Below are 25,453 nucleotides of genomic sequence, written 5' to 3' on the forward strand. Positions count from 1 at the left end.
GAAAGATTAAAAAAGAAGCTGCCATCTCAAGAACATGCCCATCCTATCAGGTGAAGGTAATGGGGATGACTCATCTATTTTTTTCTTTTTTTTTTTTTCTTTTTTCTTTTTTTCTTTTTCCCTCTCTGAGGTAAGAACAGAATAAATGTGTATGGTATCCTACTGTCTGCATGCACGTATGTCTACTCATATATACTCAGCCCTGTCTTTTTGGAACAGAAAAACAGGTGACAGTTCAGAAAAAGAACAGTTCATGATGACTCCTACAAAAACAGCTAAATCCCAAACAGCTACATTGCAGATATTTATTTTTTTTTCTTGAGGTTTAAAAATAATAAAATTAAAAGGAAGATGAAAATCTTTGTAACTAAGAATTGTAAGTCAAAGTAAGATTTGAGAAAGAAAATAAATTTCCTGTTGAGACTCCCTTGTGTCAGACATTGTGTTAAGTTACACATTACCTTGTTTACTTTCTGCCAGATGACAGTCGGTGTTGGATCTCCTGATATGGGAACATCCAATCTCAATTTGTTCCCAGCCACCACGACAATAGTGTCAGGAGATTGGCCCAGACAGTCAAGGTGGATTTTGGGAGGTTCTGTAGCAAAGGCAGAGAAAATAAGTTTTAAATATAGTTTGAGTATTCTGTATGAAGAAAAAAAAAAGGTGAATATTCCTGCATTAAATTAAACATGAAAAAAAGCACTGCTTCCTTTGCTATTGAAAACATGTTTACTTGCATATAAATAACGACTGCTGTTCTTACCTTCTCTTGGTACAAAATCAATCTTGACCTCTGGGGAAAAAAAGGGCGGGGAAAAGGGGAGGAGAAATAGATCAGAAAACAGAATTTACATAGCATTTACACCCAAAAAGTAATTTTAAAACTATTAATCATTAAAACCTCATAAGGCATACACATCAACAGATTAATGCAATAAACTAGAAAGCAGACTCTGTAAAACAATGTGATAATGAGAATATAAAATAACAGGGAAAAACAATGTGCTTGTATTGAGGAAAGAGATTCTGCCTACTCTTTCCTTGTATAACCATGACTAATGCCATCATTTTATCTTTTGGAATTTCCATTACATGTTCTAAGATAACTTACCCAAAAACTGAAGCTTGGCAGAAAGATTGTAAGCAAATCCCTGGGGGATGAAGGAATAATCAGCCTCATCATCTGGTGTTACATCCTCAATAGTTAGCTTATGGATTCTGGAAATATGAACAAATATATTCCACTCTCTTACCTTACCTCTCCAGGAGAAAGAAGGCTAGCTCAAGAGACAAGGTGCAGGCTACAGGGTATTAACAGACATTAGTATTTCTTCTCCCCTTTCCTTTACATCAAGTCAACAACCACCAGGGCTGTAGACTGCCCTACTTTCAGTATTCAAATAAATCCAGCGTGTTGTCTATGAATGGATTTTTCTTGTCAAGGTAGATGCGTAGTCTAGTCCGAATAGAGAAAGCAGTTTCTCTGCTTCAGTCCAGTCCTTTACCATTACAAGTGTAGTTGTAACACTGCTGACTGGTTTCATTTGATCAGATTGTGACTACAATAAATTCTGGAAAAATAAGCTAAAAATTGATGCTCCATCCCTGTATTATTGTAAATTCAAAACAGAATACAGAAAGGGAGTACCAAGGAGGACTTTACCTGACTTGTAATGCTTACATATCTTCTGAATCTTCTCAATCTCCATTTCCAGTAGTAGTTAGACTGCTAAGAAACTTAAGCGCAGAATTGCACAACTGTATGTGTTAAAATAAATCCTAGTTTTTCTGAAGGGGTTTATACATATGTGCTGTCTTAATCTGTCTAAACACTACTGCTAATTTTAAAGTTATCAACAATGTGCTTTCTAGATGGTTTGAATACCAAGAAAATATAAAATCCTAATGAAAATTGAGAATGAATTCTACTTATATACCACTGATGCCGTACATGCAAAACATACCAACACAGAAAGACTGCATGCATACCAAAGCAAGTCCGTGACTATATGTTCATTTGGTATGAGAAGATTTTAAACTTTTTTCCTTTTAGCTGGAGCCAGGACAAAGTCTTGTTTTATATTCCTGTCTCCTCAGATAATAGTTCCTGGGGATTGCAATGCAATACCCAAGCCTGTACTTCCTTTCTGAAACAAGACTAACCTGCCAATATGGGAGATCTTTATCCTTTCATCTGGAACAACCTCCTTTCCATTTTTCAACCAGATTCCTTTCACATTTTCATCAGAAACTTCACACTTGAAGACTGCCTGGTCACGTGCCTTCACTGTCAGGTCTGCAATGCTCTGATAAACTTCCAGCTTTTTTTCTGATATTGTGAGAATAATCGATACACACATCAACAGATCAGAATAGCTCTGTAAGTAAAGAGTTGGTGTGGATTTACTGAGTAGAAAAGGCTAGAGCTGAGCAAGCTGTTTGTGAAAGGGTGAAATATGAAGGGAAATCCGCAGCATGCAGGGCTTTAACAGGACCGATAGCTAAGCACCTGTTAGTATCAGAGTATCTGTTACATCCGGCACACAGGTCTCGGTTCTCCTTGAGGCCTTTATTATCAAACCTAATGCCTCTTATTAAGTTGTCTTTTTCCCTGGCGTGAGGATTATGCTACCCTTATACACTATCCTGGCAAAGGTTACCTTCAGCCTGTTTTAATTTTTCAGCTTCTCTGGTTCTGTAATATTACCTGTGCCTACCTTGTACAATTAGTTCAGCGACTGATACTCCACCGTTGGTCTTCACAGTGTAGTGTCCACTATCCTCCTTGGTTGACTCATTAATAATTAGATACTGCTTTTTTCCATCTTTCTTGAATCGATACTTGAATGTTTCTTCCCGTGTCAGCTCAATTCCATCCTTTTCCCTGCAATGCCAAATAGTGTCATTTTTCTATGGTTGGAAGAGGAGAGTAAGAGTCAGATCAATGTTACTAGAGATTGAAAGACACAAGATAAATCCAATGTTTGTAGCATTTCAGATTAGAAAAAAGAGACCATTGCACAAATGTTAATGGGACCAGAATCAGAATGCTTCTAGCTCGATCATTAATTTTCACTAGGTATTTGACTTCGGGTTCACTCACAAGAAATTGATTGTTACTATTTTCATGTATATATCTATAGCATATAAGTATGTAAAACGCTGTAGAAGATACAGGGATGAAGACACACTTCACCAGTAGGGAATTTACTATCTTAAAATGTAAATGGTACTTGCTGGGAAATGGCTTAAAAGTCATAATTTTTATGATCTAGTTGAAGATGTCCCTACTCACTGCAGGAGGGTTGGACTAGATGACCTTTGAAGGTCCCTTCCAATGCAAACTATTTTATGATTCTATGATGTGAATTATAATTATTATAAATTCATGGTTTGTGGGCATCAGTAAAAGAAGAATATTTTAGGACAGATTTGAATAAAGATGTATTTTGGATTTTGTAGGCCTTTCCATTCAAGGATGCCACAGTATATTTAAGACATTACTAAATTAAGCTTCACCATTGAGCTTGGGAGGAAATTTAATTATTGTAATTCCCAGTCATCATGAAGGGAAAACGAGCAGAGAGGATTCATGCTGTTTAGTCAAGGTCACACAAAAATACAGAAGATTTTTTAAAGATTTTCTGTTTCTAATCCTAAATAACATAAATAGGCTACAAGAAAATAACTTGTAATTTTTCAACTTACTTCTTTAGTAGCATTTTATATTTTTCATTATTATTATTATTTGAATATATTTATACTATGTTACTTGAATACTGCTGCAGTTTGTAAATGAAAGTTTTTTTTTCTCTTTGATACTTATGTGGAAAAAGAAATAGAAAAGATGTTATGCTCTTAATGGAGTAAGAATTTTATTTCTATCTTGTGTTATTTCCCTTATTTGTCACCAGTGACTATTCAGCTTAACAAATGAGTTTACAGGATAGCAAATTGAAATCCTACTTAGGGACTAATTAAAATACTATAGCTCTAATTTCTAAGTAGATGTGTGTAAGAAACCCTTTTGCCTCTGTTAGAGTCTGCTGAAGTAAAACACAAGATCAAAACTTTAAGCAGAGACAGGAATCCTACAGTTTGTGACTTAGATGTACCTCCTGCAACTGCATTTCGAAGTACCTACAGGTTGCTCCTTCCTAACTGTTTTTTACAGCACAGCTTATTGGAACTTAGAGTTGGTTTAGAAAAACACTGGCCTCCCTTCCAGATCACAGGACTACAACACTGGTAAGGGAGGAAACAGAGGATGCCTGTAACAAGAACATGAAACAGCGCTTAGTGTTTTGTCAGGATAATGTTTCCTCTTCTTGCTGGGGGCAAGAGTCTGAGGCCACATGCAAGATGCTCTCCTAAGGCTGGTATTCTCATTCATGCAGATTAATTCTGGAACAAGTGCTACAATGCAATGTGTAAACCTTTGCTGAACTACTGAGAATGTACTGTAATCCACAAGTTCAACTTGCTGCTATGGCAAAACCAGGCACATGCACTGTGGCTAGTGTTCCAAAGCTGGACTTTTAAATTATTTTTGGTGATGTATTTTGGCATGTGGCTCATGAAAGATATCTGAATGTTCTATTCAGTCATTGGTAAGAAAGAGAAATAATGAAAATAGGCTATTTGCAATGACTAGTGTCTTAAGTCCCTGGGAAGGGAATAGCATACTTAAATTGTGTTTATTTTATTGACGCTAGCACATTGCTGATGCTGTGTATGAGTAGAGTATTTGCAGAGGGGTGTACTGACAAATAGTGGAGTGATAAAACTGTAAACTTCAAAAAAAGAACTCTCTTAAAATAATACACTGCTGCAGTGAAAAGTGAACAACCTTGTATAAGGTAATATTACAGGCCTTCCTTTGGTAACTAGAGCAACAAAGTAGAATAATCAGCTGATATTAAAGTGTAAGTGGAGGATTTTACAGAATCATACAAGTATTGGTTTAGAAGTGATCTGGTCCAGCCTCACACTTGAAACAGAACTAGTGCAAAAATTGGTAGGTCAGCCATGGTTTAGTCTATCCAAGTCCTGAACATCTGCAAGAGCAAATATCTTTCTTCAGCTTTGCCACTCATTGCCTCTTTTCTCTGTCTGGAAATGCTTTCCTATTTCCTATTTAGATTCTAAGGATAAACTGGTTAACATCTTCTCAGATATCACTGATATAGGTACTTTGTGATGATAGGGGGACACAGGTTTATTGTTATTATTACATTACTATAGTTTGCTTTCATTTGGAGCTGAGAAGATGATACCTCCAGCATTCAGAGATGGAAAAATCAGGTCAAAACCGTGTATTTTATAACATCTTTTTCTTCAAGGATTATGTTATTTCAAGACCATCTGAAGTTTAGAAATAACCATTCCATAATACTGCATAATAAAAATGTGAGACTCTTCTGGCTGATCAAGAGAACATTCTTTCCTGATGAAGAGACCCAGATAATGAATTCTCCAAGTCCTCATCTGATGGCCATGCCTAAGAGGCTGTAAGCCTTATTTCTGTCTCATGCAAGTCACATAGTTGCTTTTGTTCATGTGCTTGTGATTTCATATCTCAAGTTTAAAGGGTGCAAGAGCTCTAACAGGTGCCCTGAGTTAGTGTCTGTTACTTAGATTAAACTGTTGAGCATTTCCCTGATGAGCCATAAAGCTGGAATTCTTTCTCCACACTATGTTTCATGTTTTCCCCGGGCACTTCTCTCTGTTGTCCAAAATGCTCCCTTTGTTGTCAAAGAGCATCGACTGATTCTCACATAATAAAACCAGTAAAATACAGTGTAAATGTCTAACTGCTCGGTTTTCTGTTGCTGTGATTTGAAGAGTTTCTCTGACCACTTGCTGCATTTCAGGATGAGACAGCTGCTGGTTTGCTCTTGTCACGCCAAATGCCCATCCCACAGATACCAGCTCTGCAAGATGTATGGGAGTTGTTCAAAGGCATAGGATCAAAGTGTGGCAGCTGCACTGTGCTCTGGGGGACAGATCTCGTTGTCCCCATTTTTTCTGACCAGGCATCTGTAAGCAGTTCCTGAACAATAAAATGCATGCGCCTGTGCATGTGGCTTTAATAGTGTAATGCATACGCTGTATTAGCTCTTGGGCTCTATTTAAATTCTCAGTTCCTTCCTTTGGGAGAGCAGATGAGTGCTTGGCACTTTCCAGGAATGTAATGGGCATTGTGGGAACAGTTGATAACCACGTGCCTGAAGCTGTTAACAAGCAAAAGGGAAATTCGTCTGGTAGAGAAATGAAGTGAGAACAGTGTGTGTAAGACCTGGTATGTGAGTGCTGCTTGCTCTGTCTGCCCAAGCAGCATGAACCTTCCAGCTTCCGCTCAGCTGGAATGCCCAATAAAATAGAGTCTATGGTCTAAATGTTTGTCATCTTAATCCTGCTTGCTGCATATGCATAATGACCGGCTTTGCAGGATCACCACAACAGCTATGCTAAAACAAGTCAATGACCTTGCCTCTCTGTCTCAAGAGACAATAACTTTTTACCTTTTATACTTTAAAAAAACAACTTCACTGCACTTGAGAAGACCAGAAGTTTCCATAAAGTACAGCAAACTCATCACAATACAGATGTGATTAATCTGGACTATAGTTAGACATTACTATCAACTCTTTAGAAAACTTTAAAGCTAACAGCTCGGTACAGTCAGTAGCATCCTGTAAGCACTGAACAAGACATTCTAGAGGCACCTTAAAATATCTATACTTAATTTGTTTTCTGCCATATTTTAGCTTCTCAGTGTTTGACATATAGGAGGAGGATTAATCTTTTCTTGAAAACATTCATGTAAAATGCCTTCTGCCTTTTTATTCCACAACTCTTGTCCAGAAACACTGGTCCTATAATGTCCCATTGAGCCATATGGTTTCATGTTGTTTGGCGTTTTTTTTTTCCCTTTTCTGTTCCCTTACCATTTCACAGTAGCTCCTTCCTCAGACACTTCACACTCAAACTCCACTCTCTCTCCAACCATCACCATCTGGTCCTCCAGTGGGCGAGTGATCAGGATTGGAGGTTCTGGAAATGAAGAGACTTTTGTTAAAACAGTATTCTGAAAGACTGAACACCAGAGGTAGATTTCACCACTCTGCACTCCATGGGAAGAACCCTTGGCCAAATACATGATGATACTCTCTATGTTGGAACTTTCAATTTGCTATGCTGGATCAAGTTATCAATATTATCAAATGACTTTTGGTTTTTGCTTCATGAGACAGAATACAAACACAGGATTAATCATTTTTCATGTATATTCTGAAATTCTAAACTGGAGGCATTAGTTTTCTGTACTACTTGATCTGCTTGTAGAACTTGAGGCACATGTTTGTCTTGAGTGGAATAAAATTTTTAAAGTAAGTGTCTAGCCCTGTTGTTGGGAAGATGTAAAACCCTTTCCAAATGAGAATTAATGGTAATTATTACGGTGCTGTTTTCCTGTGTTTTCTTAGTTGCAGCTATAGAGAAAACTTTCCTTCATTTAACTGTAAGAAAAATACCTACTTCAATAGATGTCAGAATTTGCTCATATGTTTGAGAATTTCCTTTCCTATAAGATTAACTAATCTGAGAGTAGAAAAGGTGACAGTAACTCAATGCTAAATGTTAGGGGAGATCTCTTTCCTTTCGCTACCATTGCTCACCTTTTACAAATAATTCTGTGAAGCTCTTCTCCTCCCCTACCACACATTCATATGCAGCATCGTCGGCCAGAGAGCAGTGGTTTATGGTCAGTATTCTCTTATTCCCAACGGCCTCAAAAATATATCTGAAAAGAGAATCTAAATGTAATTATCAGAGAGTAGCTCTTTTGGTCCTAGTCACTGTCTTCCTGTGCCTGGCAGAGAAAAAGTTTTCTACATTTTTTCTGACAAGTGGCAAGGTTTGTTAAGACTCAAGCCCTGTATCCCTGTCCTGGTGCAGTGAACAGCAGTAGTGTTTGGAAAACTAGCGTAGGAAATGATGGAGAAATCTTCATACAAGTGTGAGACATAAAAATTCCTGTGAATGGTGTTGGAAGTTTTTCTAACATCTACCCATACAACAAATCTGACTACCATTAAAAATTCTTTGTCATGGCTTCAGCAAAAAATCATAGGAAACTGGTTTACAAACAAGCTACACTGAAGTATATCCCGTATCACGAGAAAATAATTTTGAACCCCGGACATACACATAAAGAACAGAATATAATCTGAGGACTTACTTGCTAAGTAGGTAGATGTAAGCATCCAGTCCAATGTGTGGATACATAGAGCAGAGGGAAGAAAAAGAAAAGTCATCAGAACAGCAAACTGACCCTAAGCTGAAGCACTATGTAGATTCTTTCTCATCTCTAATTCTCCCCATTATATTCCTTTCTTTCTAAGAAAAGCTAGTTTTTGCACTTTGTTCAAGCTACAGCTCATTCCTTTTTGGATTTTCCATATTTCTAGTTTACCTGCCGCTCACTTGGATCTCCTGTCCGTTCTTCAGCCATTTCACATCAGCATCTGGATTGGCAACTTCAACCATTAATTTAATCTTTTGCCCTTTGTCCACTTGGTAAGCGGGATCCAGTTTCTTGAGGAATGCTATGATGAAGAATTATTTAAAAAAAAAAAAGAATATCTTAATCATGTTGTACTTAACATTTTGTTTTACATTCTCTGTCAGGAAAAGAAATCTTTATGTTGTTTACCATCATCTTAAACCTTCCCCGCTTTTCTGCATCCCTGTTTGCATTTTTACCATTTCTGTCTGTTATTCATCCTGTTCTGTTTTCTGTTTTTTCCTTAACACAGGATGAAAAGCATGGGATATAAACTAAAAAACCAAAGTAGAATATTCTAAATCAGGTGTGAATATGTACTTCAACATATCCTAAATAAAGTTACAGCTATGTCTCCCTATGCAGGGAAATTATACTGATCTTCTCAGTACTAATGAATGGCAATTTGCCTTCTCTGTTTCAGACTTCTAAAACAAATTAGTTAAAATTAGGTAATTAATACTTCATGAGACTAGAAAAGGCTCAAGAATTCCAAAAGTATCATCCCAATGGAAATTAATTTCTTTAGATATATCACTGATGCCTGACATACTGAGCAGTGTTGGGGGTGGAGGTAGCGGAGGGTGTGATGGTGTTTTACGCTCAGGGAAAGATAAGGGGCAGAGCAGAAGAAACTAGTAAAATGAGCTGGTTCAGAATAACCAGAGTTTCAGAGCAAGGTAGCTCAGAGCTTTAGGTGTAGCTTTACTCTTCCGTAATCAGCATTTCATATGTAGAAACTGTGTAACAATTGGAGTAGGAAACTCCTGTTTCTCTTGCTCTTGTATCTGTCTGCCGTCCAGTTGATGGTAATATTTGAAGAACTCCCAAAGAAGACGACACATATATTTGGAATAAATGCAGCTCACCAACCTGTACTTTTTTTCTCTTCCTTCTTTATGCGTTTGAGGCGTTTCAGCATCCCACGCAAATCTGTGATACCATACTGAAAAGCAATTTTCTCATATTCAGAAGGAGGAGCTTTCCTCAGGATTTCCCAGACATCAACATCAGACTGTGATTCAGATTTTGCTTCACCTCTGCAGAAAAGGATTAGAGTATCTGAATGCCACTATTGAGAGGATTTAAAAACAGCCATAGGCTTGCCAAGCTACGTATTACCTCGATGAAGCCATTTCTTAGTAAAAAATAAATCAGTCTAATTTTTTACTATATTATTACAAAAAAAAAATAAAGAAATAAACCTGTTGACTAGTTTTACCTATATTTATATATATACAGTGATTAAAATCTAATCGTCCTGAAGGTTTTACTTTCTAATAGCCAAAGTAAATAAATATTAACTTCCCTTTAATGATGGGTAATGGAAACACGAGGAGACTTATTTTCCTGTCATGGTCATACACAAAACATGTGGCAAAGCAAGGCACTGAACTGATATCCTGAGAACACCTTAGAAACAAGGCAGTGGGTTTATGTTAATAAGAAACAAGTCATTTTCTACTCAGGACATTTTTTCTTTTCACTAAAATGAATCATGGATTATTAAAATATGTATCTTCTGTTGTAAAGGCAATTGTTTGCTATAGTAATCTATAAAACATAAAGCCACATAGACTGGTGAGAAGTGGTGAACAAGACAATATTTACAGTGGGCTACTTATTTTACAGTTCTACCAAAGAACTAGTGATTATGGAAGAATTAATGTTTGGTTTAGCAAAACCAAGTGAACCTTTGTTTGTCTGGCTTTGAGAAAGGCATTATTTTCCCATCATTGTGTTTTTTATTTAGAAGATCATAAATAGAAAAAGAAATTGGCATAACCTTACCGATTTACTGAGCGCAAGAAGCTGCTGTACTCCAGAATGATGCAGAGAACCGTTTGGAAAAACATGCAGCATCCCCATGGGCAAGAAAGAAGGCATTGTGTGTTAATACAAAAGAACCATGAATGTCATCTTCACCTTTAGCAGAACATGCCTGTTCTTCAGCAGCAGGGAGATGAAGGAGCTCATGTAAAAGCTCTGAAACAGGCTTAAGAAAAATGCTGTTCCATATTGAAAACAAACTCACTCCCACACTTTTTACAGTTCCACTCTGCCATTTATAAGTGTAAGCACTTCTTGCTTTTCCTAATTATGGCTGGTTGCCTTACAGGGAAACAAATAGCTCTACTTTGCCCTGTCGTCATGGAGTTGTTGCCTGTCATAGTTTGCCTTTTGGTAAACAAAGAAAGGATGAAAGAAGTAACATTTGCTTAAAAATTTCCTTAGGAAGAGGAACTTCCTGTGGCTGTTGTTTCTGATATCACCAGAACCAAGCGGATTCCAGTCCAGCAGAACACACCCTTATAATGAAGCCATATTCAGTGGTAAACCCCAACAAGCAGACAAGTTACGCAGCAGGTAATGCAGAGAAAAGTGGAGAATTATTTGGTGTATTTCCATATTTTTTTTTTTTCAGGAAAAGAACAGTTTTATTAGTCTGTGAGAAATATTACTACTTAAAAAGCATGACTGTAGTCAGTCTAGACAGCAGGTATAACCAAACCTTTCTGGTACTCCTCTTATTGCCCAAAAAAAGGCTTGCTTGTAAAGAGAGTGCTATGTTTATTAAAGTACTGCAGTACTTGGGATTTCCACACCCTTGGAGCTCTTGAACAGAAAGAAAGCGAGAGAAGAGGATTTCAGCTCAGTAAATTTGAGCTGAAATATGGAATGCAATATCTTATATCTTTGGAGTGTTTTAGCACTCACTAAGCACTAAGCCCTCGCTAGCGCTCACTGAATTGATAGGGGTATCTGACGTTTGGACTCTTAGTGATAAGTGCAGCTTACTGAGTATTTTCTTTGTCATAACAGTGCATCAACATCACCCACAAATTTCATCAGGATTCCTCTTCTCTATATATCTATTATTTAGTTTCAGGCAGCTACAAATGGTTTGTAGTTTTGCCTAGCAGAAGGCAGGACAATTGAACCAATTTGCCAAATACAACAAGATTTTTTTTAACATAAGCAGTTCTTGGGCTAGTTGCTCTGATCATATCAATGAGCAACTTTAAAATATTTCTAAATACATATAAATTGAAATAGATACATAAGTATATAAAACTAGGAATATATAATATTTCTAATATGTACTGAGTTCTTTGTACTAGTACTGTTAATGTTCTGTGGAGCAAAGTTTGTCTCAAAGGGAAATACAAGATCTTAGGAAATAAGAAAGACTTAACAGTTTCAAATATTATCTTCCCTTGGACATTATATAAATATTAGTGATCTTTCTGCCTATCTGCCTACTTGTATGTTCATCTGTATACATGCCTTTACCTGAAAATTTGCAAGTAGGATTATTCATGGATTTTTTAAAAATACTTTGAGTTATTTTTAAATACATAACGAGAAAAATCTTCCAATTTGGAAGCAATTTCATAGTCTACTGTATCTCACTATTGAGAAGACTTCCTTAATTTTTGTGTTAGCTTTTCCATTACTCAGTGTCATCCCATTGTTGTATCTGGTGAGACTGTTTTGGGGCATACAAGCTGAAATACAAGAAAGTTGATCATAAGCAAGAGTATAGTCACTTTCTTGGAAATACAAATATTTTCTAATTACAGGGAAAGACTTATAAGTTGCATGTAAAATATTACTAAAAGCTAAAGGTTGTAATTTGTATAGTTTTAAAAATTGAGTTGTGAAACAGAAAAGAAAAAAAAATCTCTGCCTCTGAGCAAAGGTTTTCCCATCCCAGTACTCCTTTTTGTTATTTTGTATTTGTTAAAACAGTCACTTTGATCCTGTGAAGACACAGAGTTTCCACAGTTAGGCTGTACTCTTTCACTACCAACAGGAACTAAGCAGTGTATGAAAAGTAACAGAGCACTTGGACTCGTGAAGTTTCTCCCACCCTTATGTTACTCTCCTTGATGTTGGGGATTCTTATTCAGAGTGATCATCTCATAGGTTAACTATGTACTTGAGGGCATTAAGATGCAGCTTAGTGAACCTGCTGTAAATGGAATATGCAGCTGATATGTTTTAAACATATGTGGAGGGGTTAAAAATAGTTTTGTACATCCCAGAGATGGTTCTTTCCTATCCCATTACTGTCAACTGATTGGACCCTGTCAGCTGTCACCTCCTTCAAGGTCTCTGCTCACTATTCCGTTTAATAGTTCTGTGACAGCTGTTCCCTTCCTCTTCTCAATGACCTCTCCTTGGCCCATGACATCTGCATGTCAACACCAGTTAATTAAATTACAGCCATAGGAGATACAGTATTAAATTAAGCTGTCTTTATTGTAGTGGGAATGTTCATTACCTCTGGATTGAGGGGCACTTGTAAATTAGGTGAGACAGAGCAGAAGTGGTAAAAGAATAATCTTCAATTCTATTTGACTGTGCCTAGCTCTTCAGAGTTCCTCAGCATAAGGTCCCTTTTTCTATTCTATTTTAATGAAGTATACTTTCATTCCATTAGGAGTTTTTATACCTATCTGTTCTCATTAATGTAGGAGTGGTCTTCAGCCTGTGGTGTGCAAAGCCTGAAGGATCCACAAATTACTTCTAAAGTGGCTGTGAAAACAGCCAGGAGCACTGAATTTATCAGTATGCTTAAATTCACTAAACAGAGATTTGTAAGTCAAGAAAGGTCAAAACGGTAAAATGTATCGAAATGTATAAACGTCTTCTAATGAATTATATTTCTAGTGTAACAAATAATGAATAGTTAAACCCAGAAATTGAACGTTTCTGGAAATGCTGAAAATCTTTACTATTTGTTAGAGTTATGTCACTGCTCAAAACTAATTATGAAAGCAGAAGAGAAAGGCACTAGGAGAGGGGCTCATAGTACTTAGCACTACATTCCAGCTGCCGTCCCTGTATGAAATTATGCAAATATTTTCATTTTGACTTCCATTTATTTGAAATTTTTAAAAAGATATCAACAATTCTTTTTTTGCCGTACATTTTCTATAGAAATTAGAATGTGTATACAACTACTCTATTTGAGCTCTCAAACCCGTACAGTTTTTATTACTGCCCTTATTCAGAAAGCATATATTCCCTACTTTAGAATTACGAAAAAATTCTAATGCACTTTTCTTTCCAGACTTCTCTGGGATTCATGATGAAACAAGAAACTTTGATACCAATTTCAGCTATAGAAAGTCTGATAGGTGTACTTTCTGTCTTGTCTAGCTGGCGCCCTTGAGAGTTCTGGTTGTAGTGTTACTGCAAAGTCAGAATTCACTTCTAGTTGGATACATTGCAGATTGCATTATACAGGACTTTGTATACCTATGTGACTTTTGCTCACTGAAATTTGGGTGAGTTAACTTGAGTGAAACATGAGGCTATTGTTGCCTTCTGTAATCAAGCTACTTCAGATGTCTATGTGATCCTGTACACTTTGTGATACCAATACCTGATCAGAGAGTGAACCCAGATTCACAACAACATTCACCCAGGAGTTGATTGTGAAAACTTAAACTGAGTAAGTTTAGATTTGCAAAACATGAGTCTAGTGACAAGGTTTTAGAGTAACTTCAGGAGCTGGAAAGAGAGAGTGAGGGGCCAAGGGCCATAAAGAGAAAGAAGCGTGCTTGGAATAATGGGATGGTAATGAGCAATGGAAACTTTACTTGGAATAAAAAGAAATGTTTTGTAACAGAGAAGACTGTACCTTTATGGAATAAATTACTTCAGTAATACCTTCACTTAACATGTTTAAGGATGGATGGAACAAAACTTCAGAGCATATTTGGTAGACATCGGCAGGCATATTATACATATTATTTTTCTGATTTTAATTTCTATAACAATAGGAATTAAAAGCAGCAGGTTATTGAGAAAATCTGGAAATTCAAGGACAATTTTAAACTGCTTAAAAAATAAAGTGATGGTGAAAACCAAAGGACGTTCAGAGAAATACATTGATTTTTATTGAATGGTCCACCCTTAACTTCTACTAATTGTTTGAAAGCATTTCTGTCTCGAAATTGGCAGCTGATAATTTTCTTTCATACTATCTAATTTTTGTCACATGCTACACGAAAGAAAGATATAGATGTATGCATTATTTAAAACCAAATGGTTCTTAAATTCAATCTGCTGCATGCATTTATAATAAAATGAAATAGAAATCTTACTCTCTGTTGGCAACGGTGGAATCCAGAACATCCAAATTAAGATGGTGGTAAAAAGAGAAAAACATAAGCAGACAGGTTATGGAAACAGATGTGACAAGGAAGGACGAGAATGAGAGAGAAAATTCCACCAAAAAAAAAGAAAGTGAAAGCAAGAAATAGGAATTAGAATCAGAAGAGTAAAAAATATTTATACAATATTTATACAATATATAATATCCTTTTATATATATAATAAACAGCTATATAATATATAGTTGTATAATAGAATTGTAACATTTAGACATCTAATAAAAATACTTTTCCTCTCAACTCTCTGATGTGAAGTATTGTGAAAACTAAGGACAGAAAATTCTTAATAAGGCAGCATTATAGACAGGTATTGTAAATTGATGAAAAGTGCTGGTGGAAGCATGTAATTACCCTTGTCCCAGCCTTTTCTATGGAAAGATTGATTTTTTTTTTCTTTTTTTTCCTCTTCAGTATAAACCTAGCAAAAACACAGGAAATGCTGAGTATTTGAGGAAGTTGCCATAATTACCTGTCATCCTTTTTCCAGTTAGAGCTGCTTTATGAAAACTACAAGGATTCTGATTTTATGAAACTTTCACTTATTCTAGTTCTAGTGTTTTCAGAGTTGTTCAAAAGAAGCTGCTTATTTTATTTCTCTAAGTCTATGGATTTTTACTCACCTCTTTTTCAGTAGGGCACTAAAATTAAACTCTCCACCTTCTTCATGTCCCTCAGCACTGTATAGTAACAGAAAACTATAATTAGTTTCAGAAAGAAATCTGAATAGCTTGTTAGACTATATAATTATGTAGATGATATATTTTTGTAGGGGAGTAGTAGATGGGTTTAAAATGACTTAGAATGTGCACTGACATGGAAGGAGAGTTAATTAGGCTCTTCATCCATATTGGTCTTAATTTAGGTTTAAGAAATATATTTAATGAACTTGTATTTTTCTGTACTGATTATGGATAAAGTTTTACAGGGTATTAATTTGGTAGTCATATTGATCTGGAATGTATTCATTATCATAAAGATGTTGCAGAAGCTTTCCTTTAGAATCATTAGCGCTTTTGGAAAGCTGTAGTTCCAGGGATGTGGATACTGTTTATAGTGTGGGATGGTATTTAACCAACCTTTTTGTGGGACTTCTTACAATCTAAAGTACAATCTAACTTTTTTTTTTTAACCTAGTATTATCCCAGCTGTACTTGTTTCTTAAGGCTTTTGTGATTCCAGAATTCATTGTACTGAAAAAAATGTCACATCATTGGTGCTTGGGAGAGTTAAAGGAGGACTTCTGTAATCTGACTTCGATTCTGACATGAGGTTCAGTATGCAGTTGTTCAACAAGCATCATGGCAAGCAATGTTGCAATGAGTTGATTTGTGAGAACAAGAAGCAACAAGCAGGAGTTTTTTGATATGTAATTCTGTCTGTTACATATGGTGAACTCAGATGGAATGCACAGTGTTATTTTTGGTGTTCTGAATGACATGTGTTTTAGCTGTGCTTCTGAACACTTGAAGTACAGATCTACTCTGAAAACTTAGCATAAAAACACTAAAATAACTTATTTGGATTTAATTCCTAAAAAATCACTTCAGGGATTTGATATAAAAGTATTGAGAGACACACTGGATTCAATGACTATTGATTATTCAACTTAGCCAAAAAAAAGGTCTTTTTTTTTTTTTTTTTATTCAGACAGGGTTTAGAAAGTATAAATGGGTTTTCTTCATCTCAGTCAGGCTCCCATTGTCAATGTTCAGCTGCTCCTTGACATCTCTCTTTTCTTAAGTATAAGAATCTGGTAATGCCATCTCAGAGCATTCCGATTCTTACAGCAGCAACACCTTACATTTAATTATTGTTTTATACACAGAAATTATTCTTTTTGGTTGTACTGGCAGTAGTGGTAGCCCATAATGCTGTCAATACACAGTGCTAGTTGCGTCAGAGAAAATCAGTCCGTCTGTAGAAGAGTAAACCAGAATGTCAGGAAAACTCAATATTGCAGGAAAAAGTAAGTAATTTTAAAAAGTAAGAAAACGGCATCAATAGATAAATGATGGGCATTTTAACAGTACTATTAATAAAAAGGAAGAGAAATGAGTGCCAAAATTCTTATGCTGCTTAACAATGCAAGGTGAGTGAGTATAAGTAAAAGTTTTGAATCAGTGTAATTTTGAATATGTTTTAAGAAGAGATCTTTTTATTAAGGAAGTACTATTTTTACTTCTATGATTACTTTCAAGATAGTACAGTACTGGAAAGAATAATTTTCTGGGTATAATGCTCAAACAGGAAGGTGTATTTTTGGGCACTTTTTTCCCCCTGCTTTCAGAGTATTTGCAATGTTTGCAGGCATAAAATGCACCAAAAAAATCACTAGTATAAGGCCAAATTTGAAAAGGGCTTCTTGAATTCAGGAAATCAGAATTTACAGCTAGGAGAATAACTAGTCACCTTTATTGGTTCCAAGGTGGGTACTTAAATCAGATTTTTAGGAAAGCCCAGCAATCAATGTCTAGCTTTTCTGAAGAATAAGACCCTAATAATTGCTTTAACATGCCTAGAGTTAAGTCTAATCTCAGAGTTCCTATTTTCGTTATGGTAGAAGACATTGGGACCAAAAGGGATAGGGTAAGAAATTTAATGATACTAGGATAAAGAGAGTGCTGGGAAACAACAGATTTTTGTATATATGTGTGTTGATACATTTCTGTGAGCAGTGGCAATTTTAGTCAGAATATGCTCAGTAGAGAGCATATTATTATGCATATAATTTGAAGTTACTTTTTTTCTTCTAACAGTGGTGAGAAGATGCCAAGCACATGCCATTCTTGTAGATGTATCTGCCTCTCACTGAACTATCAAACTACTCATTATTTATACTCATCTTACATTAATACTTACTTGTATGTATTCATCTCATATAAATACTATACTATAAACAATTATTTATTTGGAATTTAAGCTGCACCAAGTTCTGTGGATTTTTCTTTCATTTCCTAATCAGAGAGATGGTTCATTGTTAGACTTGGATTTGTCTGCTGACGTAGACAGTGCCTACCTGAGAAAGGCTGAAGTCATCCGTCTCCCTCCTCCTGCCAGGCTCCTGAGTGAAGGTATCAGACACAAAGCTTCAGATTTAAACAGTTGAGTTGAAAATTTGGCTCCCTTCTTACAAAAAGCCTGAAAATCTGGACAGCCTAGAGCTGCTCACTCTGAACTGATTCTAAATTATTTCAGTTGTGCTAGAAAGAAGAGAAACTCTTGAAGCCCAAATTCACTCCAGTGAAGTAACACAATGCAGCTATGCACTGAGTGTCCTCTATTTCATAGGCATCACAGCGAGGCTGGTCAGCTACCTATAGATGGATTTGACTGTAGATAAATTCTGCAAGCCTTTTTGAGTACTTTGTCATACAATGTAAAAAAAAAAAAAAAACCAACAATCTCATATAAAAATAGCACTTATAGGGAAAAATTCAAGGAGTTGCTACAGATTATTTGCCTCCTGTTAGAGAAATAGATGTCTGTTGGAATATTCTTGGTCTAGTAACTTTGCAAAAATATATAAAAACTGAAACAGAAATTGAATTACATGAAGGGTGAAGAAATACTCAACAGTGAAAAACCACATGTTGTTAATATCTAAATAATTTGAAAAACCTGATTTTACTAATAGAAGGGACCATTATTCCATGAAGCCGTATGTCAATTCAGATGGTATTACAGGTGTGGGGAGAAGAGCCTTTGTCACACCAGTGCAATACCTTGCAGTCTTTAATATCTAAGACCTACATATACCTGAGTTTTTACACAGACACTTACAGTATCATCTTCATTCAATTAAGATAATTATAGAATATGAAAACAAATACAATCACAGTGTTTGTATTAATGTTATCAGTTATATGCTGCTTAAAGAGCTCACATCAAACTCTGGTTCTTTGTTTAGCAAATGTTTGTATTAAGGTACATGTAGTTCCTCAAGCCAGACCAAGTCAAGACTGAGCACTACACAGAATCTTTTCCTTCTTTATTGGTCTACGTCTGGAGTGCCCTTTACAGGTCTGGGGAAAAAAATGGTGAAGTTCTTGGTAGAATTATACACATTATCAATTGCATAACTGAAGACAAGCATGATTGTTATGCTAGTCCGAAGTCTAAACTCTCCTAGGTGATTTCTAGTTGTATAGTATTTTAATAGTAGAAATACTTTCTTAATAGAAATATTTTTAAGTAGACATCCCTATCTTTGTGCTTGTTTGTACACCAGCTTTGCCTTTAGTTAGTTTTGTCTAGGAAAGTAATAAATTTTGCACAGAAGTATAATCTGATCTACATAAGTTTCTACTGTACATACTCACGTGCGTCGGAAGGCAGCACGAATATCCAAGTCTCCAGTTATTGGTGCTTCTGATGTGACAAAAGGTGAGAAACAAGAATGGGAGAGTAAGTCAAAATAATGGAAAGTGCTATTTCTAAAGCTTTTCCTTTGCAGACATTTCTGTTCTAAAGTTCTTAAACTGTATATTGTGATCAACTGCATATTGAAAGATTGAAGCACCATCTTTAAACACGTAGCCTTCACTAATAGGCTTTCAACATCCAGCGTTTCGTGTATAACTGAATTCTGTCTCATGCTTCATAATAACCTGCAGCATGATGATCCGACTTATCTCTTGTTTGTCAGTTCTCCTGCTGGTAAATTTTAGTTACAATACTAGCTTCACAGAGTATTTAAACCTACGTTGGGTTTTGGTCGTGGGGGGCCTACAGCAGTGGCTTCTGTGAGAAGCTGCTAGAAGCTTCCCCCATGTCCAGTGGACCTGGCCGGCTCCAGGGTGCACCCACCGCTGGCTGGGGCTAAGCCCATCGGTGATGGTGGTATCACCTTTGTGATAACGTGTTTTAGACAGGGAAAACAAAGCATCAGTACAGGGAGAGAGGTGGGAGATGCGGGCCTCACCCGTGGCCTCCCACCAGGCAGCTCTCTAGGTCTGGCTTGACCTGGTGGAGGAGAGGAGCAAGGAGCAAGAGGATGTGAGAGAGACAACCCTGCAGACACCAAGGTCAGTGAAAAAGAAGGGAGAGGAGTAAAGGCACTCCAAGCAGAGGTTCCCCTGCACCCCGTGGTGCCACCCATGGAGGCCACAGAGGAACAGAGATCCATCTGCAGCCCATGGAGGACCCCACGTCAGGGCAGGCGGATGCCTAAAGGAAGCTGTGGCCCTGTGGGAAGCCCATTCTGAGGCAGTCTGTTCCTGAGGGACTACACCTTGTGGAAAATGACCCACAGTGGAGCAATTTGTGAAGGACTGTAGCCTGTGGGAGGGACTCACACTGGAACAGTTTGTGAAGGACTGTCTCCTATGGGAGGGACCCCATGCTAGAGCAGGGGAAGAATGTGAAGAGTCCTCCCCCTGAGGAAGAAGGAGCGGAAGAAACGTGTCATGAACTGACCACAACGCCCATTCCCCATCCCCCTGCACCACTGGTGGGGAGGAGGTAGGGAATTTGGGAGTGAAGTTGAGCCTGGGAAGATGGGAGTGGTGGGGGGCCGGTGTTCTTAAGATACGGTTTTATCTCTCAGTATTCTACTCTGGTTTGATTGTTAATAAATTAAGACAGTTTTCCCCAATTTAAGTCTGTTTTGCCCATGACGGTAACTGCTGAATGATCTCTCCCCTCCCTGTCCTTATCTCAACCCGTGAGCTTTTCATTGTATTTTCTCTCCCTGCCTTGGGGAGGGTGAGCAAGCAGCTGCCTAGTGCTTAGGTCCCAGCAAGGGCTAAACTGCAACAAAACCCAGAAGAGAAAACCACTGGATATAACTGAATATTAATACTGCTAATAAATTAACCATCTTCTGAAAGCAAAGGTAAATTCCTCTAAATATGTAGAGATGTACAGAAGCACCATCGAGGATGTTGCATAGACAGAACTTTATCACTGTTCTAAGCTTCTGTTGGTATGAATAGGTGTACTGCTACTTCTGGGAGATAAACTGTTCTCAGTCACAGCTGCTAAGTGTTATGAGTCCCACAACTAGCGAAACTTAAACATTAACACTGCTGATTGAGTATATTCAATAAACTTTTGTCTTTGCATTTTGGGGTCATTGGTTACTGGGCCCAAATTAATGTTGCAGTCCCTTCAACAGAACCACTGAAACACAGAACAGTCCAAATGCTCAGCTCTTTCATGTGGTCCATGCTTATACTATTTTACTTTAACTCTTCCACACTAGGGGGGAATTGATGTTAAAATGTACTTCCTGCAATTGCTGATAAGCTTTTCTATTTAGCAGTTACGAGGTTGGCACCATGCATTATGTAAAATGAGTCATCTAATCTTAAAGCAATTTTATATCACAAAGTGTACATGACTTGAATTTATGGGGAAGAAAGGAATAGTGGCAGATGTCTAAATCTTTCCATTTCCTCCCTCTTTTTTTTTTTATTTTCAAGTATCCATTTTTAGTACTGCGCTTTTGCCAAAGTAAGAATGGACCTCTCTTTTATTCTAATGGCATTAAATATCATGAAGGAATGAAACTGAAATCAGAATAAAGCCAGATAAAAGTTGGGCTGATTTGCATCTTGCTGTACGCTTTCTTTAAGAGCATCACAGTTCTGAGTTGAGTGACATCCAAGTGTTACTTCTAATGCTCTCTATCTGCCAACCCAGTCCTCATCTATGGGCCTCTGTAAGTGTAGCTGTAGCTCTTCAGATCTGTACTTCAGATCTATGCTTGTCCAGTAGCCACTATGTACCAGAAAGAATTGTTGGTGGGCATACAGGAAGTAAAAACAAAATAATAAAAGGAAGAAAGAAGGTGGCAGGAATTCCTCTTACCATTGACTGTCAGGGTGAAATTAGAACTATCAAACTTGTCCTTGGTAGACACCTCACATCTGTACCCTCCTGCAAAAGTCATGTTTGCTTCTATGATTTCCATTTCAAAGGTGTACACCTAGAACAGACACCAATGATACAATTCATAAGTTAGAAAATGAGATGGTGAAATAGAGAGAATGCAACATATTAAGGCATGGAGAGAACCGCCTGAGTGTGTAACTCATTGCTGTCATAAAAATTACATATACTCCCCCAGATCAGTAGGAACAGCTGAAGAGTATTATCAGTACAGGTCTTCCAGAGGATAAAATGTTGTATTAGCAAACTGTGCTGGTGTACTGGTGTGTGCAGTCATCACATACAATAATTGCATGTACATTGGAAACAAGAATAGAGCTTTCATTAAACAAATACAGCCTCTCCCCAGAATGTATACAGTACATCTGAAAATGCAGCAAAAGGAGTGGCTAATGTGAGCAAGTCTGTTCTGTTCCATCCAGGAGAGGGTAGTAGTGTTTCGTATACCACACAGGATGAATAGTCATGGTGCAGGCTCTTGTATTCCTGTTTGTGTATCTTTGAATGCATTTAGGGTAAAAATGAGTCTTACTCCACTATTTTAAGTAGTCTAGACAATGCAAGAAAACAATAAATTCAAACACTAATAGCTGAATATCTATTAAAACCAAGATAGACCATACTTAAATATCTGTCTGATTTATTGTTTTCTCTTAAATATAACAAGCATCTATTACTTGAGAGGAAGATGGAGGGTATCCTGCAGTAGATAGACTGCTGCCCTAGTCCTCCAGACATTTTCTCATTTCATCATAGATAAGGTATGCAAGAGTCTGTATGTAGTGCTTGTCTCTTATCTGCATGGTCAAAACATAGACTTCTATTCATAACTATAGCATTGTATGTAGCTTTGAGTACCTTAATATCAAAATCTTCCTATATTAGCTTCTATTTCACCCAGATTAAAGATTAGTATCTAGAAGACTGAGAACGTTACTCTGCCATTGTACCTTGTTATTTCGGTCATAACTGTCATGTAGCTGAAGGTGTTTCCCCACTTTGCTTCCCAGGTCCATCCACTTTCCTTTGAACCATTTCACTGATGGTTTCTTCAGCAGGCTCTCACCTGCCACTTTGGCAATGAACGTGATGTTTCCACCTTGTAAGGGAAGTAGGTTAAAATAATATTAAAATAATATTAAAATAAGATTATATATTGTGTTTATCTGTTCTATCACTGCTGTGGTCCAGTACATGGAGAACTAAATAGTCTAGAAACAGGTACAGTTTACAAATATCACCTGACTCACATTTTTTACTCACCAACGGTAACTTCTCCATCCTGGGGTCGTGTCACAAAGAGCCCTATAGGGTCTAGAGGCTCTTCTGGTTGAGTGTCAGCAGATGCAACTGAAATAAACAGAATTACTAGTTAGAACTTTCTGCATCAGCTTCTGTTACAGCCTATATAGTAAAGTTGTTAAGTGATTTCAAAATATCTCAGTATATTTCTTCCGTCTCTGAGATTCCTTACTTTTTATTGTCTGTCATTCATCACTAGTGGTCTGCTTGCAGCTACTGTCTCTACCTCACTGACTCTAAGGATTCCCTGTTCCTGTTCTTCCCTTCTGTTAATGAGTTAGTTAACAATGTGTTAGTTCTCTATTACCTTCTGTGTTCTGGCTGCTTTCTACTGCTGGAGCAGGCGACTCCGAGGCAGCTGGGGCTGGAACAGCTTCAGCAGGAGTGACTGTCTCACTCTTTTCTGGAATGAATGTAAGCCAAGATTAGAGAAAGTCATGTTTCTACTTCATTTCTGAAGGAAGTTTGCAAAAGAACAGCTTTGAATGTATTGTTAGGAAATGCAGATAAATTAGCTGTGGTTTTCTAGAACGTAGAAGATGTGCTGGAAGGAGAAGGGGCCTTCTGAAGCTGGATGATGAGGCTCGCTCTTTTACTGAGCTTGGAAAGAACTGATGCCTCGATTTTTAAATTCTGCAGTCTTGATGTTTAGCAACTTGTCAGTTGATGAGTAACACTATTATTTAATGTTAACGTCAGTGGCCTAAATAGAAACGGTAATGAAAAATTATGCAATTATTTATTGTAAACAATTTGCATATTCATTAGATTTTGTTTAACTCTGCTGTTGAATGTAATGTTTCAAATGGTATTGTTGTGTGCAGCTTGGGAAAAGTTCTAGACACTGCTAGTAACTAATATGGAGAAAGTATTTTAAAAATCCATCTATCATTTCTTCCTCTGGCTCATGGAAGTTTAAGGCATCTCAATTAAACCATGACCTCACAAACAAATTCAGGCAAATGCATTTGGCACAATGGAGAAGATAGAAATGTATGAAAGGGGAGTAGGAATGAGCAACTGGGGCAGATGGAGGGAGGTAGAATTTCTTGAAACAGATCAGAAAGATTTTTTTTTTTTTCCATTGGTAGTGGAGCCACTTCCAAAGGGCCTCACCTACCTCTCACACAAGTCCCACCTGCAGTTTTCCAGCTGTTTGCAATGTCTTTTCCACCAGAGATTTTTGGCCCTCTTGTACCATGTGATGACTTATGTGAGCGGCTCCTCTGTCACAAATGGAGGTGGCTGTATCTGGGCACATTAGGTGTCAGTTTCTTTTTTTTTTTTATAATGAAGAGCTGAAATTATTATTGTTTGTGAAAGTAATAATGAGTAATCCAGTTACTCTTTAACAATCTAATCTTAGTGAGGTCTGAAAAACATGAAAGTATCTGTGAACGTATGAACATGAGTCAACCCCACTCTCAGAAAATGTATCCCTTTTGCCCCAAACTGTATTTGTGTCTTGAAAGACAACAATGTGATTTTAAATTGGTATTATTTTAATATTTAAGTATCAAATTCTACCACTCCCATTGTTAGAAGGTAACCCATTGAATCTTGTCCAAATAAAGTTCAACTCAATTTTTACTGGAAAGAATTGACCTTATTCTAACTAATGTAGTGTAGATGCTCCCATAACTTGGACGTGTAGCTGTTTAGAAGAGGCTTATTTTGAGGCATCAATACATCATATATACAGGAAAATTGTCTCTCCTTTGGCATCCTAATATCTCCATCACCAGTGTGTGCTTGTCAGAGTTTTATTGCTTTTAGGTAGTGATTGCACTTCCAAATTCAGTAACTCTGTTATTTGTAGGATGTCTGCCTGTAGTAGGCTCTATGTGGAACTGTCCTGAAAGAAAATGAGGAAGATATAAGTAGTATAATGTGTACTTGTTTACTTTCAGGATAAGACAGTCAGAAGGATCATAATTTATATGCTCTGACAGCTGTTAAATTGTCCTAATCCATACTAGGATTTCCCCTTCCTCATTATCTGTCATGCTCTGTCTTTTCCTCTGGAGCAGGATGTCTTGTCTCCTGTTAAATATTCACCGGTATCTTTTCAACTGATTAGAATATCTCACTGCCATCATGTTACTAGAATAAGCAGTGATAGCAGAGGAGAGGAGAGGAGGTGCTAATAAAGTATCTAACCTTAAGGCTTTTCACCAAAATAAAAAAGGAAAATTAAGATACCAGAAGTAGTAAATGGGGACCATTTTGGAGGGGAAAAATGGGATCGGGAAGGTCAAGATGTTTCAAAAATCAAGTGATTTCATCTGTCCTCAGCATCTTCAGACATTTTTCTTGAGAAAATTCCAGAGAATTTGGCTCTTTATAGTTTTTCCCCAGAAAAGCCCGGGGAAGTTTTTCAATTTCTAAAGGAAATTTCTAACTGATCCTTTAATGCATACAGAGGTAGTAACGATAGATGATATACAAATAATACAAAGGTTACTCTTTGTATTCAAGTCCCTCTTGAAATATATATTTTATT

At 37.0% G+C, this 25,453-nt stretch overlaps 1 protein-coding gene across 1 annotated transcript in view; it reads right to left on the reverse strand.

Moving 5' to 3' along the window:
- MYBPC3 (myosin binding protein C3) overlaps positions 1-25,453 on the reverse strand; it is a 64,319-nt gene that overhangs the window by 28,981 nt on the left and 9,885 nt on the right. Inside the window, exons 3-21 of the mRNA XM_086749894.1 lie at positions 23,258-23,353; positions 22,912-22,998; positions 22,599-22,747; positions 21,568-21,685; positions 19,077-19,125; positions 17,774-17,818; positions 15,378-15,434; positions 14,999-15,001; positions 10,361-10,384; positions 9,443-9,609; positions 8,480-8,612; positions 8,246-8,248; positions 7,683-7,807; positions 6,954-7,059; positions 2,721-2,887; positions 2,167-2,332; positions 1,115-1,221; positions 767-796; positions 462-598 (exon numbers count right to left, since the gene is read on the reverse strand). Of these exons, the coding sequence (XP_086606020.1) occupies positions 462-598; positions 767-796; positions 1,115-1,221; positions 2,167-2,332; positions 2,721-2,887; positions 6,954-7,059; positions 7,683-7,807; positions 8,246-8,248; positions 8,480-8,612; positions 9,443-9,609; positions 10,361-10,384; positions 14,999-15,001; positions 15,378-15,434; positions 17,774-17,818; positions 19,077-19,125; positions 21,568-21,685; positions 22,599-22,747; positions 22,912-22,998; positions 23,258-23,353 (1,769 nt within the window). The remainder of the gene's footprint in view (positions 1-461; positions 599-766; positions 797-1,114; positions 1,222-2,166; positions 2,333-2,720; positions 2,888-6,953; positions 7,060-7,682; positions 7,808-8,245; positions 8,249-8,479; positions 8,613-9,442; positions 9,610-10,360; positions 10,385-14,998; positions 15,002-15,377; positions 15,435-17,773; positions 17,819-19,076; positions 19,126-21,567; positions 21,686-22,598; positions 22,748-22,911; positions 22,999-23,257; positions 23,354-25,453) is intronic.

The sequence above is a fragment of the Chlamydotis macqueenii genome, chromosome 5, assembly GCF_036417535.1.
Source record: "Chlamydotis macqueenii isolate bChlMac1 chromosome 5, bChlMac1.mat, whole genome shotgun sequence".
Classification (NCBI taxonomy): Eukaryota; Metazoa; Chordata; class Aves; order Otidiformes; family Otididae; genus Chlamydotis; species Chlamydotis macqueenii.